Raw genomic sequence first — 16,147 nt, 5'->3', positions numbered from 1 at the left:
TTGAAAAAAAATATATATATAAATAATACGAATAAAACCATGTTAATAAACTGATGGAGAAAATAATTAAATAAATCGTAAATAGATAAAAAGCGAGGTAGCTAGCTATCAGACAGCTAATAGATAGCCAGCCAGCTAACTGGCTATCAGATAGCCAATAGATAGCTAGCTAGCTAATAAATAGATAGCCAGTCGGATAGATAGCTAACAGATAGCCAGCCAGCTAGCCAATAGATAGCTAATAGATAGCCAACCAACTACATAGCTTATAGATATCCAGCGCCAGCGTTCACTCAACCCGGAAGTAACTTAAATAGATAAAAACCTCGCTAGCTAGCTAAGAGATAGCTAATAATAAGAAGAAGAAGATCAGCGCCTTTCGAAACTCTCAAGGACATAGCTAATAGATAGCGAGTTAGCTAGATAGCTATCCCCACATTTACGAGACTAGCTTTCGCGCTAGAGAGTCGTGAAATGCTTTTTAATGTTGACGCTTTCATTTTCAGTAAACTCTTGAGGCGAAAAAAAAATATATGATGCGCATTTTTTTATACTTGATTGTTATATAATAGCACACCTGCTAACAATGCTATGAAACGTCAATAAAAATGGATTTCCAAAGCAATGTGTAATATGAAACCTAGTCTTGTACTGCCTAGTATTGAAAACAAAAAATGTCAACATTTCAGAATAAATCGTCTTTTTGTGAAGCTTTATCGGATGTAATATGCTTTCATTGGCCATTTTCCTCCAATACCGTCAAAATAAAAGACAGCGCTTGAAATTGATTAACACTTGTACAAGATGATCTGCTTATTGATTTTGGTCACTTATTTTGGGAGAAACTGCACAATTATCGCATGAGCTTCCACTCACTGCCGGTCTTAAAATCAAATTGATCACAAGGGCACAATTATTTGCTTTGCACACTTTTATTTTAAGGGTTAGAAGATATTAACTCATTCACTGCCAGACGATGTGCAAATAGGTGTCCACTCCAGCGCCAGGGTTAACTTGATCTATTTGAGTTATTCCCAGTTGAACGAGGTCACAGTTGCTGGTTACCTAGCTAGCTAGCTAGCTATTTGCTATCTATTAGCTGTCTAACTAGCTAGCTAGCTATGTATTAGCCATCTATTATGTAGCGAGCTAACTTGGTCTATTTTAGTTATTCCCAGTTGAACGGGGTCACCGTTGCTGGCTACCTAGCTAGCTATCTATGATCTGTCTAACTAGCGAGCTAGCTAGCGATCTATTAGTCATCTATTAGCTGGATAGTTTGATCTATTTGAGTTATTCCCGGTTGAACGGGGTCACAGTTGCTGGCTAACTAGCTAACTAGCTTTTTGCCCCCTATTTGCTATTTATTGTCTGTCTAACTAGCTAGCTATCTAGCTATCTATGAGTCATCTATGAGCTAGCTAGCTAAGTTGATCTATTTGAGCTATTCCCGGTTAAACGGGGTCACCGTTGATGGCTACATAGCTAGCTATCTATTTGTTATCTATTCGCTTTCTAACTCACTAGCTAGCCAGCTATTAGTTATCTATTAGCTAGCTAACTAACTTGATCTATTTGAGTTATTCCCAGTTGAACGAGGTCACCGTTGCTGGCTACCTAGCTAGCTAGCTATTTGTTATCTATTAGCTGTCTAACTAGCTAGCTAGCTATGTATTAGCCATCTATTATGTAGCGAGCTAACTTGGTCTATTTTAGTTATTCCCAGTTGAACGGGGTCACCGTTGCTGGCTACCTAGCTAGCTATCTATGATCTGTCTAACTAGCGAGCTAGCTAGCGATCTATTAGTCATCTATTAGCTGGATAGCTTGATCTATTTGAGTTATTCCCGGTTGAACGGGGTCACAGTTGCTGGCTAACTAGCTTTTTGCCCCCTATTTGCTATTTATTGGCTGTCTAACTAGCTAGATATCTATCTATCTAGTAGTCATCTATGAGCTGGCTAGCTAGCTAAGTTGATCTATTTGAGTTATTCCCGGTTAAACGGGGTCACCGTTGATGGCTACATAGCTAGCTATCTATTTGTTATCTATTAGCTTTCTAACTCACTAGCTAGCCAGCTATTAGTTATCTATTAGCTAGCTAACTAACTTGATCTATTTGAGTTATTCCCGGTTGAACGGGGTCACCGTTGCTGGCTACCTAGCTAGCTATGTATTTGCTTTCTATTAGCTTTGTAACTAACTAGCTGACCGGCTATTAGTTATCTATTAGCTAGCTTGCTAACTTGATCTATTTTATTTATTCCCGCTTAAACGGGGTCACCGTTGCTGGCTACCTAGCTAGCTAGCTACTTGCTATCTTTTTGAGATCTATTAGCTGTCTAACTAACAAGCTGGCCAGCTATTAGTTATCTATTAGCTAGCTAGCTAACGTGATCTATTACAGTACATCTATAAAGTCACATGATACGTTTTTCTGTGGGTGAGCAGTGGCAGCCACATGCGCCAGCGTTCACTCAAGTAGATAGAAAGTTAGCTAGCTTGATAATAGATTACTGAGAAATAGTTAGCTCGCTATCTTATAGATAGCTTATCGATAGCAAATACAGTAAAGTCTCGTTATATCGATATTCAAGGGAGTCCGAAAAAATATCGATATAACCGGGACTATCGATATATCCGATATCGATATAACGAGACTTTACTGTATATAGCTAGCTTGATCGCCAGCTAGCGATCTAATAGATAGCTCGCTAGTTAGCCGGCTAGATAGCTCAAGTGGATGACTTGCACTTTTGACTTTGCTTCGTACCGCAGCCAGTGTGTCATTTATGTTCATTGTCATTGATATCTTGATGTCATGCGTGACATGCAATGATGTGTCACAGTGAGTTGAAGGCCATGAACAAATGGAGCATATAAACGTCAAGGTTCAGAGGTCAAATATACTCCATGAGACTTGAGGTCTACCGTACAGTTCACTTGGCAGACAATGGAAACTTTTTTTTTTTAATCGCCATAGAATGCAGAATTTAACTCATTCACTGCCAGATGTGCAAAAATGTGTCCGTTCCAGTGCCAGGGTTTTTGTCATCGTCACTCAAATTCCAGGACCGACAGAATATGTCGTTCATGTTCACATATTAAAAAATGTCGCAAAAATGTTTTCTAAATTTGACACAGCAAAAAAAGCCAATTTCACTACTGTAATTAAATAAATACATAGATAAATGCATAGATAGAGATAGCTAGCTAGCTAGCGCTACAAAAGCTAGCTAAAAAGATCTTTAGCTATTTATATTGTCTAGCTGACTGGCTATCTATTAGCTATCTAGCTAGCTGGCTAACCATATAGCTTGCTGGTTATTGGCTATCTATTAGCTAGCTGGCTAGCTTTCTATCTATTTGAGTTACTTCCTTGTTGAGTGAACGCTGGCGCGTTTGGCTGCCGCTGCTCACCCACAGAAAAAAATTATACTGTGACTGAGGACCTTGACCTTGAGAGTTTTGAAAGGCGCTTACAAATGAAATTTATTATTATTATTTTTATTATTATTATTATTATTATTATTATTATATTGAGTTTTAGGACTACATAAACATTCAGTACAGTGTTTACAGTCACAGGATATTTTTTCTGCGGGTGAGCAGCGGCAGCCACACGCACCAGCGTTCACTCAACCCGGAAGTAACTCAAATAGATAGAAAGCTCGCTATCTAGCGAATAGATACAGTAATAATAATAATACATTTCATTTATAAGCACCTTTCAAAAATCTCTAGGACACTTTACAGTCACAGGATATTTTTTTCTGCGGGTCAGCAGCGGCAGCCACACGCACCAGCGTTCACTCAACCCGGAAGTAACTCAAATAGATAGAAAGTTAGCTAGATAGCTAATAGATACAGTATTAATAATAATTCATTTGATTTATAAGCGCCTTTCAAAATTCTCAAGGATACTTTACAGTCAGAGGATATTTTTTCCGCGGGTGAGCAGCGGCAGCCACACGCACCAGCGTTCACTCAACCCGGAAGTAACTCAAATAGATAGAAAGTTAGCTAGATAGCTAATAGATACAATACAACCACCACCTCAATTGTTTTGGAGAGATTCAGCATGGGGATGGTTATTGTGTTAATGCTCGAGAGCTTCTTAGCTAATGCTAATTTGCGCTAACATTAGCAATACAGCCACGACATCAATTCTTTTGGAGATATTCAGCATGGGGGTGATTATTGAGTTAATTCAGCGCACTTTTTACTAGCAAAAGCAGTCCTCATTACAGTGTTAGTAACAAAGCTTCCTAGTGTTTTATTTTAATTAGCAACTCTTGGAGTAGAAACGTTTTTAAAGCTAGCGCTAACCATTGAACTGAGAGGAGCAACGCAGTCATTTCACTTGTGTTGCCAGGGCAACACCCTCCTTCGTATGCATGGCGTTAGCTTGTCCGTTTTGTTGTGAGATCATTAGGACACACCGTGTCCGTTTTTGGTATTTTCCGATAAAGGTCATGTAGCGTACGTTTACGTTTTTATGACAGGGAGTAGCCGTTATTCGGGTAGCGGGATCGATTGGTTCGATCGTTGCGTCCACACGCTTAGCGTTTGATGCTAGGCGAAAAATGTCATATTAATCCAAAATGTTGTTTAATTAATTTATTTATATAGGGTGGGTCTGTGTAAGCTCTCAGTCGTACAGGAGTGTTCCATCGATGAAAAGGAATAATTAGTGCATCCAAAAGATAGGCTGCCAAATGAAAAACAAAGTAATGTAGTTTTTTTCAATACGTTGTAAGAATGAAAATTGTAAAGAGCTATACATTGGGGAGACTAAACAAATTCTCAAAAAAAAACACTATCAACATCGTAGGGATAATACTAGTGGGCAGTACTTATGCAGCTAAAAGCTAGCAACCACTCATTTGACGACAGTAAGGTTAAAATGTTAGCGAAAGAAAATCGATGCTTTGAAAGGTTGAGTAAAAGAAGCTATTTTCATAAAACAGCAAAACCCTTCACTAAATCGCCATGGTGGGGTGAGGTTCACTTTGGTTTGTACAATAGACTTCTTAGGCAACATAGGCTTAATTATGTTGATGAGGTGATACCAGAGCAAATGGGGCAATGAGGCCAGTCGTAGACCCCATACTAAGGCAGGACAATACAGTGATACCTTGCTTTACGAACTTAATTAGTTCATAGACAGAGTGTGTAAGGCAAAACGTGTGTATCCCAAAAATTAATATCCCATAGGAAACCATTAAAATGAGAATAATCCGTTTCCAGGTCCCCATAAAACAAAATGTTCTATTTTTCTAAGGTGTAAAACTACACAAAATATACCTTATTTTATGGATCATAAATGTGCTATGCTATTATAATTAAAGAAATAAACTGTACTGTGTAATAAAGTCATTTTATTTACCTTTGTGATGGTCGTTGATGGCTTGATGGAATGGAGTAGCTGGTTTCCTCTGCATTAAACACTTGATAAGAAACGTAACCTTCTTCTTTCACCATCTTGAGGAATTGTAGGTGATTTCTCTGCCATAATTTTACCTAGTTCCTCATCAATTGTGTTCTGTTTAGCTGGGTTGATAGCTTTTTGCATCAAGTGTACATATTTTAACCTTGGGATATTTTAACCTTGCAGTCTACACTCTGCCTTTGAACTATCAAAGTTGAAATGAGTCCAAATTTCACTGTTTTCTATCCATTTTCTCACTCTCTCTCTGTCGTCTGCCTGTATCTTTAATGTTTAAACCACCTCCCCTCACTGCTGTGTTCTTGACCAATCACGTGGCTTTAACCGAAGACTGAGGGCGGGGAATAGAGGACCGGCTGCCATTTTCTTTTAGGAGAACGAGCTCATTTGCAAACGACACATCACTCATTGACGCAGCTCCGTGTGTATCCCGAAAAATAGTTTGTATGCCAAGGTAAAATGTTCATAATTTTTTTTTTATGAGTGGGTGGGGGATAATTGGTGGACTAATACGAACCCCCACCTTTCCCCTACCGCCAGTGCATGCAGCAAAACATGGATGTTCTTATGAAGGACGCACTATTGCGTCGCTTGAGCGAGACAAAATGACTCAGATTGTTGCCATGGCGCCGCATCTCTTCCACATCTTTCGACTTCCAAATCGAAAGAAGCATCAAAATGATGTTCCGCTAGGGGGCGCTATGTAGCGCAGTACATAAAGTCGCTTAGGGAGTCTTTGTCGCAAGGCATCGGAACGCCTCTAGGAAACAGGTCAGTGCACAAAAGGCGAGCGATGGCCACGAAGAGGAGGAGGAAGTGGGGCGACGGCGGGGGAGGAAGTGGGGCGACGGCGGGGGAGGGGAGGTGTAGGCGGTAGAACTTGACAAGAACTGAGCTGCAGTGTTCTTGTCGAAAGCAGCTGCCGCAAGGAAAGAAAAGAAAAATAAAATCAAGGCAGTGTGGTCGCCAGTCGCATTTCCCACAAGTCTTTCTCTTTTTAATATAGCCGATAGTTGCCATGGCGACGTTCCCCGGCGACATCCCAGAAATGCGTTGTTTCATTCTAGGATGAGCTACCTAAATCGGAATACGGTGTTATGAGAGAGTCATCGGTAAGAGCTATCTATGAGTGGTCTGGCTAGTTGCAAGGATACATTTTTCTAAAGGATATTTTTTTTCTGCGGGTGAGCAGCGGCAGCCACACGCGAATAACTCAAATAGATAGAAAGCTAGATAGCTAATATGTTTCCTGACTCAAATAGCTCGCTAGCTAATATATATACAGCGGAACCTTGGTTTTCGAACGACTCACAGTTCGAACAAATCGGAGTCCGAACAAAAAAATGCGAGAAATTCTTGCTTCGTATTTCGAACAAAAATCGGAGTTCGAACGCCGGTACCACGCGTGAGTGGGTGTAGTGGGTGTAGATCGCTCTCTTCGTGACCAACTGTTGTCGCGTGCGGACGTGCTGCGTTTTGCTCTCGCGTTTCATATAGTTGTACGAAGTGTTTTAGCCCCTAATCATGCCTCCAAAGAAAGTCAGTGCAAGCAGCAAAGCTGCTACAAGTGAAAAAAGAAAAGTAGTGCGTACAACTATTGCATTTAAGAAAGAAATAATCGCAAAATATGAAGGAGGTGTGCGAGTGTCTGATCTGGCTTGGGAATACAGAATGGCGAAATCTACGATCAGTACGATACTAAAGAATAAGGAGGCTGTGAAATCATATTCATAATTCTTTTCTTTATCCTTTTTTTTAAATTTTTACACGTTCATGTTAGCGTAATCTTTCGTACGGAAAATTACGATAATGCGAACGTACGATTAGCCTGGGTTACATTTATGTTTGTTATTTGTGTCTTCATGTCTATCATTTTCTGAGATATACATTGCTTTTTATGTGTTGGTCAGCATTTTAATGTGCTATTTCATGCATAAAATAATGTATAAAATACTAAAAAGGTAAACATTCAGGGTGTTGGAACGGATTAAAAATGATTCACAACAAAGCGCTAACATGGAAAAAAGAGCAATGCTACCCCCTTTGCGGAATGTTGCCGCAGGTCTGGCCAGCTCTTTATCAGCACCTAAACAAGAAAAAAAAAAAAACGAACAAATTCGAGAATGGTGCTCTACGTCATATTTCCAATTCCCGAATACATTCGGAAAGGGCGGTGAACGAGTTAAAAGTCCCGGAGTCTTGTTGCCATGGTGATGCGGCTATATGTATGTGTGTGCTGATTCATCATTTTGCACCGCACAGTGTCCGTTTGTATCACTCCATCCACAAAAGCTAAATGAGGTCGATTCATGTAGGCGTCCTTTGGTGGTGGATGTTGGGGTTGTGTATGGGTGGGTAGTCACCATGGTAACAAGAGCTTCTCTAATCCAGACAGAAAAAAAGGGTTTTACAGCAGGGGACGCATTTTAGTGTCGTCATGGAATTCCAGATGATTTTGCAAGACACGTGAAGGTGATAATGGCTAATGTCAACGTGGTCTTCGCTGAGGTTGAAAGAAGACGTCTAGTACAGTGATACCTTGGCTTACGAATTTAATTGGTTCCCAGACAGAGTGTGTAAGGAAAAAAGTGTGTATCCCAAAAATTAATTTCCCATAGAAAACCATTAAAATGAGAATAATCCGTCAATTTTCTACTTTCTAATTTTCTAAGCCTTAAAACTACACAAAATATACTTTATTGTACGTATAATAAATGCGCTATGGTATTTCCGTTTCCACTTTGCGCTAAAGTTTACAATTTTGACTATATTCCAAGACCGTAATTCAACAAAATTATTGTAAGATTTGACTTTTTCTTTTGTACAATTCATTCATTTATGTATTTATTTATTTATTTATTTATTTATTAAAACAGACAATAATTTTTATTTCCCTTGCAACAGGCATATTTTGTATACATTTCCTGTAATAAGATAAGATAAGATAATGTCGTGTGGTGTGGTGTAGGATAGGATAGGCGCGAATGGCTGCCGCTGCTCACCCGCACACCAAAAAAAATCCAGTGACTGTAAAGTGTCCTTGAGAGCTTTGAAAGGCGCTTAGAAATTAAATGTATTATTATTACAGTAAAGTCTCGTTATATCGATATCGGATATATCGATAGTCCCGGTTATATCGATATTTTTTCGGACTCCCTTGAATATCGATATAACGAGACTTTACTGTATTATTATTATTATTATAATTATTATGCTATGCTATGCTATGCTATGCTATGCTATGCTATGCTATGCTTTGCCATGCTATCCTATGCCATGCCATGCCATGCTATGCTATGCTATGCTATGCCATGCTATGCTATGCTATGCTTTGCCATGCTATGCTATGCTACACTAATAAAATATTCCGGAGGGTAAAAAAAATCTGTTTAATTCTTGCAAGTGGTTTGACTCTAAGACAAAGACGATGCACATTGTCTCTCAAAGCCTCTGAAATGTTACAAATAATGACCATGAAAAGACTAAATTGTGTTTCCTACTAAATTCTCATGAGGTTGCGAAATTTCTGAAGCTTTCTGATTCCAAATTTCCCTTCGCACACAAATCAATAACAATCTCCTTGGACAAAATCTCCTTTGAAATGAGGCAAAGGTGACTTGACTGATTCACGATCATTTATGCAAATGGAATCTTTGATTACGCATAAATAACAGTGTCAAAAAAAGCAGACGATGTAGCCCTTTTAGTGTCTCGCCGGCGAAAAGCAGGTCGGCTAATTGGAACGGCGAAATTACTTTCACACTTTTCACCTTCTCGCAAGGTGACAAGGCGTGAGGTTGTATGTCCATTTGTCTGTCCCGAAGAGGCAGCGGAACACAATGTGTATACCGTATTTTCCGGTGTAAAAGGCGCACCCCCAATGAATAGTGTATCCATTCCATATACCTCGGTTTACGAACCCCTTTGGCTTACAAACTTTTTGGTTTACGAACGTTAAATTTATGAAAATTTTACCTTGGCATATGAACTATTTTTCGGGAAACACAACGCGCTGCCACAATGAAAAAAATGGCAGCCGATTGTTTTTGTCCTCTATTCCCCGCCCCCAGTCTTTAGTTAAAGCCACATGATTGGTCAAGAACGCAGCTGTTTTGGGGAGGTAGTTTAAACATTAAAGAGACAGACAGGCAGACGACAGTGAGAGAGTTTCAACTTTGATAGTTCAAAGGCAGAGTGTGGACTGCAAGGTTAAAATATCCCATCAATCAGGCTCAACAAACAACCCGCACAAGCCAGCTGTACAATTGATGCAAAAAGCTATCAACCCAGCTAAACAGAACACAATTGATGAGGAACTAGATAAAATTATCACAGAGAAAATAAGGGATACCATTCCTCAAGATGGTGTAAGAAGAAGGTTACGTTCCTCATCAAGTTTTTAATGCTGATGAAAGCGGCCACTCCATTCCATCAAGCCATCAAGGACCATCACAAAGGTCAATAAAACAACTTTATTATACTGTACAGTTTATTTCTTTAATTATAATCCGATAGCACATTTATTATACATCAATTAAGGTATATTTTTTGTCGTTTTAAGGCTGAGAAAATTAGACAATTATATTTTATGAGGACCTGGGAACGGATTATTCTCATTTTAATGGTTTCCTATGGGAAATTAATTTTTGGGATACACACTTTTCGCCTTACACACTCTGTCTGGTAACCAATTAAGTTCGTAAGCTAAGGCACCCCCAATGAAGATTTTTTTTGTGTGTGTTTTTCTGTTTATTGCGATGAAAAAGCCAAGGTTGTATTTATTGAATGGAGCAATCAAACATTTTGCTTTTGGACTTGAGAAATAATCATCATTGAGTTGTTGTGAGTGTGCAAAGAGGAATTTGTGAGTCGGATTCATTGAGAGGCAGTCACATGTGACAAAGACATAATGGCTTTTTCCCACAATCCTTCACTCTTTCTGCCAACCGGCGATTAACCGTCGTCAGCTTCTTTACTGCGCCAGATTGACTTGTCTCCCCTCTACGAAATACATTTAGGGAACGTTTTTAGCTGCAAAAAGTGAAAAATAACTTTTTTTTTTATTTTGTGGTTGCAGCAGGGCGACAAATTAACAGCATGGATAATCAGTAAATTTTTGCATATTTATTATTTAATCTGTCCCAACATTTGCCTAGCTGGCTACCTGGCTAGCTACCTAGATATCTATCTATTTTCTAGATAACTAGCTAGCTGGCTAGGTAGCCAGCTAGCTATTTGCTATCTATTCACTATCTAACTAGCTACCTAGCTATTTGCTATCTCTTCACTGGCTACCTAGCTATATATCTATTTGTTATCTATTCACTATCTAGCTAGCTAGATGGGTAGCTAGCTAGCTATTTGCTATCTAACTAGCTGGCTAGCTATTTGCTATCTATTCGCTGTGTAATTAGCTAGCTGGCTACCTAGCTATCTATCTATTTGCTATCTATTCACTATCTAACTAGCTAGCGGTCTACCTAGCTAGCTAGCTAGCATTTAAACAGCTTCTTCCCCCAAGCCATTAACTCTTTCAACAGTAGCCAAAATGGAACTGTATAGTGCCACTTAGCAGTTTTTTTTTGACAACGATACTAGTGCAGCGTGTTCTACCGGAAACAAATTCCTTGTGTGTTCTACATACTTGGCAATAAAGATGATTCTGATTCTGATTCTGATGTATTTGCTATCTATTTACTATCTCACTAGCTAGCTGGCTACCTAGCCAGCTAGCTATTTGCTATATATTCGCTATCAAACTAGCTGGCTAGCTATTTGCTATCTATTCGCTATCTAACTAGCTTGCTGGCTACCTAGCTAGCTATCTATTTGCTATCTATTCACTATCTAACTATCCAGCTGGCTGCCTAGCCAGCTAGCTAATTGCTATCTATTTGCTATCTAACTAGCTGGCTAGCTATTCACTATCTATTCTCTGTCTAATTAGCCAGCTGGCTACCTAGCTAGCTATCTATTTGCTATCTATCCGCTATCTAACTAGCTAGCGATCTACCTAGCTAGCTATGTATTTGCTATCTATTTACTATCTAACTAGCTAGCTGGCTACCTAGCCAGCTAGCTATTTGGTATATATTCGCTATCAAACTAGCTGGCTAGCTATTTACTATCTATTCGCTATCTAACTAGCTTGCTGGCTACCTGGCTAGCTATCTATTTGCTATGTATTCACTATCTAACTATCTAGCTGGCTACCTAGCTAGATATCTATTTGCTATCTATCCACTATCTAACTAGCTAGCTGGCTACCTAGCTAGCTATTTAGTTGCTATCTATTCACTATCTAACTAGCTAGCTGGCTATCTTGCTAGCTAGCTATTTGCTATCTATTCACTATCCAATTATCTGGCTGGCTACCTAGCTAGCTATCTATTTGCTATCTATTCGCTATCTAACTAGCAAGCTAGCCAGCTATTAGTTATCTGTTAGATAGCTAGCTAACTTTCCATCTATTTGAGTGATTCCGGGTTGAGTGAACACTGGCGCATGTGGCTGCCGCTGCTCACCCAGTGAAAAAGTGATCATGTGACTGTAAAGAGACCTTGAGAGTTTTGAAAGGCAGTTAGAAATTAAATGTATTATTATTATTACTATTATTATTACTGTTATGATTAGTGTTATGATGATGATGATTATTATTTGTCTGTATTTTTTTTTATTGGCTTATCAGTCTCTCAGTGGCGAAATTTACATTTCACAGCAGCAAAGTTCTGCAAGGAAGAGGAAAGGAAGAAGTAGAAAAACCAAATACCAAATAGTCAAAACAACAACAAAACTAAGTAACACAGACAGTCATTCAATCTAAAACACTTTCTTCACCCTCTTTCTTGTATAAAGCAGTTCTCGATGAAAGAGGAGAGTATCAAGGCGTCCTTTTCACCAGTGGTTCAGGGACGTCATGGTGAAATGTGCATGTCTGCTACGAGCTAAATGTTGAAATCAAACACAAAGCGGAAGCATCCATCGATGTAAATAGATTGTCTCGCATCTCCTATCCCACGTACCGTAAATCTGCTTCAATTCCAAGCCGCGACATTTCCACATACGCAAAAGAGCACAATCGCCCCAGAGCTTTTTGTTGCATTATTATTTAGCAGCGCTTCAATGTTAATATTTATGTCACCAATTCGAAAGCCTTTTCGGTCTTGCTTTGAAAGCAAGTACGCCGCATGTAATCTGCATTTTCATTCCCGCCATTTGCGCTACAACTTCATTCTATTGACTTTGCAAAATTCTACACCCCCCCCCCCCCTTCCATCCCCTTGTATAATTTACGAGCCATGCCACGGCGCATTGGCCAAAGTGGCTTTTCTCGCCATTTAACATTCATTATGCAGCGAGCGAAGAGATGTCGCTCAGGGTCGCTGCTATTTTTTTGTTATTGTAAACCCCAAAAGTGGGCACGTTACCCCATTTTGCCATTTTGCCGCTCAGTCCGCGACCTGGGGACCCATCCACCATTGGCGCTCTGTCCTTATATTATCCTCGGTCTCCATTCACACACGCGTTCACTCAACCCGGAAATAATTCAAATAGATAGAAAGCTAGCTAGCTAGCTAGCTAGCTAACAGCTAGTTAATAGATAGTTAGCTTGATAGCTAGATAATAGATAGCTAGCTAAGTAGAGAGCGAGATAGATAGATAGCTAACTGCTAGCTAACTAGCTAGCTAGCAAATTTGTGAATGGCAGTGAATGAATTAATGTGGTCGATTGGCTCGATGTACGTAGGTAGCTAACTAGCTCGATAGATAGATAGATAGATAGATAGATATGTAGGTAGGTAGGTTATTAGCTAGTTTATTAGCTAGACGGACAGAAAAAGAGACCGATAGATAATTTGATAGCTAGGTAGTTTGCTAGCTAGATAGATAGATAGATAGATAGATAGATAGATAGATAGATAGATAGATAGATAGATAGATAGATAGATAGATAGATAGATAGATAGATAGATAGATATGTAGGTAGGTAGGTTATTAGCTAGTTTATTAGCTAGACGGACAGAAAAAGAGACCGATAGATAATTTGATAGCTAGGTAGTTTGCTAGCTAGACAGATAGATAGATAGATAGATAGATAGATAGATAGATTATTAGCTAGTTTGTTAGCTAGACGGACAGAAAAAGAGAGATAGATAATTTGATAGCTAGGTAGTTTGCTAGCTAGATAGCTAGATTGCTAGCGAGACAGAGAGACATATAGATATATATATAGATAGATTATTAGCTAGTTTATTAGCTAGACGGACAGAAAAAGAGACCGATAGATAATTTGATAGCTAGGTAGTTTGCTAGCTAGATAGATAGATAGATAGATAGATAGATAGATAGATAGATAGATAGATAGATTATTAGCTAGTTTGTTAGCTAGACGGACAGAAAAAGAGAGATAGATAATTTGATAGATAGGTAGTTTGCTAGCTAGATTGCTAGCGAGACAGATAGATATATATATAGATAGATTATTAGCTAGTTTATTAGCTAGACGGACAGAAAAAGAGACCAATAGATAATTTGATAGCTAGGTAGTTTGTTGCTAGATTGCTAGATAGATAGATAGATAGATAGATAGATAGATAGATAGATAGATTATTAGCTAGTTTGTTAGCTAGATGGACAGAAAAAGAGAGATAGATAATTTGATAGGTAGTTTGCTAGCTAGATAGCTAGATTGCTAGCGAGACAGATAGATATATATAGATAGATTATTAGCTAGTTTATTAGCTAGACGGACAGAAAAAGAGACCGATAGATAATTTGATAGCTAGGTAGTTTGCTAACTAGATTGCTAGATAGATAGATAGATAGATAGATAGATAGATAGATAGATAGATTATTGGCTAGTTTGTTAGCTAGACGGACAGAAAAAGAGAGATAGATAATTTGATAGGTAGTTTGCTAGCTAGATAGCTAGATTGCTAGCGAGACAGAGAGACAGATAGATATATATAGATAGATTATTAGCTAGTTTATTAGCTAGACGGACAGAAAAAGAGACCGATAGATAATTCGATAGCTAGCTAGTTTGCTAACTAGATTGCTAGATAGATAGATAGATAGATAGATAGATAGATAGATAGATAGATAGATAGATAGATAGGTTATTAGCTAGTTTGTTAGCTAGACGGACAGAAAACGAGAGATAGATTATTAGCTAGTTTGTTAGCTAGACGGACAGAAAAAGAGAGATAGATAATTTGATAGGTAGTTTGCTAGCTAGATAGCTAGATTGCTAGCGAGACAGAGAGACAGATAGATATATATATAGATAGATTATTAGCTAGTTTATTAGCTAGACGGACAGAAAAAGAGACCGATAGATAATTTGATAGCTAGGTAGTTTGCTAGCTAGCTAGATAGATAGATAGATAGATAGATAGATAGATAGATAGATAGATAGATAGATAGATAGATAGATAGATAGATAGATAGATAGATAGATAGATAGATAGATAATTTGATAGCTAAGTAGTTTGCTAGGTAGATTGCTAGGTAGATTGCTAGGTAGATTGCTAGATAGATAGATAGATAGATAGATAGATAGATAGATAGATAGATAGATAGATAGATAATTTGATAGCTAAGTAGTTTGCTAGGTAGATTGCTAGGTAGATTGCTAGGTAGATAGATAGGTAGATAGATAGATAGATAGATAGATAGATAGATAGATAGATAGATAGATAGATAGATAGATAGATAGATAGATAGATAGATAGATAGATAGATAACCATAATCAGTCAAGACAAAAGAAGCAAGCAGTTTAGCTTCAGGGAATAGTCCTCTGACCCCCCCCAACCTTAGAGCAGGGACCTATCAAAGCAGAGGTCTGGCACCAGAGCAAATTTTAGTTCGCTGATGAAGCTTCTCGGATGAGAAGAAACCCTTTTCATTGATAAGGAAACATTGAGCCGTAACTAAGGTCACAGTGTCTCGCAGGTTGACAGGTACGAAAGTACCTCTGCTGCTTTGTCGTGTAATCGAACATTCTAAAATTCAACAGGCTCATTGCGACTCTCTCTACCGTACATCATCTTCAATACAAACACTCCCCCCGCTGTAGTTAAAAGACGGAAATCAATTAATCAACCAGCAGACGCTCCGAACAAGCCGCTCACGTCCCCCCTAAGGCCCGCTAACGGATGTAAAACAACCAACCATTAACGCTTGGTTTTGTCTCTCATTGCAGTCTGCTCGCAGTTCTCCAGGGGCGTCTACGCCATTTTCGGATTCTACGACAAAAAGTCGGTGAACACCATCACGTCGTTCTGCGGTACGCTACACGTGTCATTCATCACGCCCAGTTTCCCGTTGGACGGCAACCAGCAGTTTATCATCCAGATGAGGCCCGATATTAAGGGGCCGTTGCTCAGCCTCATCGAGTACTACAAGTGGGACAAGTTCGCTTACCTCTATGACAGCGATCGAGGTCAGTACGCCATGAATGTTTTCTTTCTTCAAAGGTGGCTTAAACATTACAGACGACAGTGAGAGTTTCAACTTTCATAGTTCAAATGCAGAGTGTAGACTGCAAGGTTAAAATATCCCATCAATCAGGCTCAACAAATAACCCGCACAAGCCATCTGTACACTTGATGCAAAAAGCTATCGACCCAGCTAAAGAGAACACAATTGATGAGGAACAAGGCAAAATTATAGCAGAGAAAGCACCTACAAGGGAT

The 16,147-nt window shown here is 38.9% G+C and overlaps 1 protein-coding gene across 4 annotated transcripts in view; it reads left to right on the top strand.

Moving 5' to 3' along the window:
* The window catches only part of gria2b (glutamate receptor, ionotropic, AMPA 2b), a 73,467-nt gene that overhangs the window by 5,123 nt on the left and 52,197 nt on the right, over positions 1 to 16,147 (top strand). For all 4 annotated transcript variants that reach the window (XM_088991111.1, XM_088991113.1, XM_088991110.1 and 1 more), the window contains exon 3: positions 15,655 to 15,894. In XM_088991111.1, the coding sequence (XP_088847237.1) occupies positions 15,655 to 15,894 (240 nt within the window). The remainder of the gene's footprint in view (positions 1 to 15,654; positions 15,895 to 16,147) is intronic.

Source organism: Hippocampus bargibanti, linkage group LG02, assembly GCF_051943395.1.
Source record: "Hippocampus bargibanti isolate YZ-2025 linkage group LG02, ASM5194339v1, whole genome shotgun sequence".
Classification (NCBI taxonomy): Eukaryota; Metazoa; Chordata; class Actinopteri; order Syngnathiformes; family Syngnathidae; genus Hippocampus; species Hippocampus bargibanti.
Note: the sequence above shows the minus strand (reverse complement) of the source record. Positions and strands in the feature narration are given on the sequence as shown.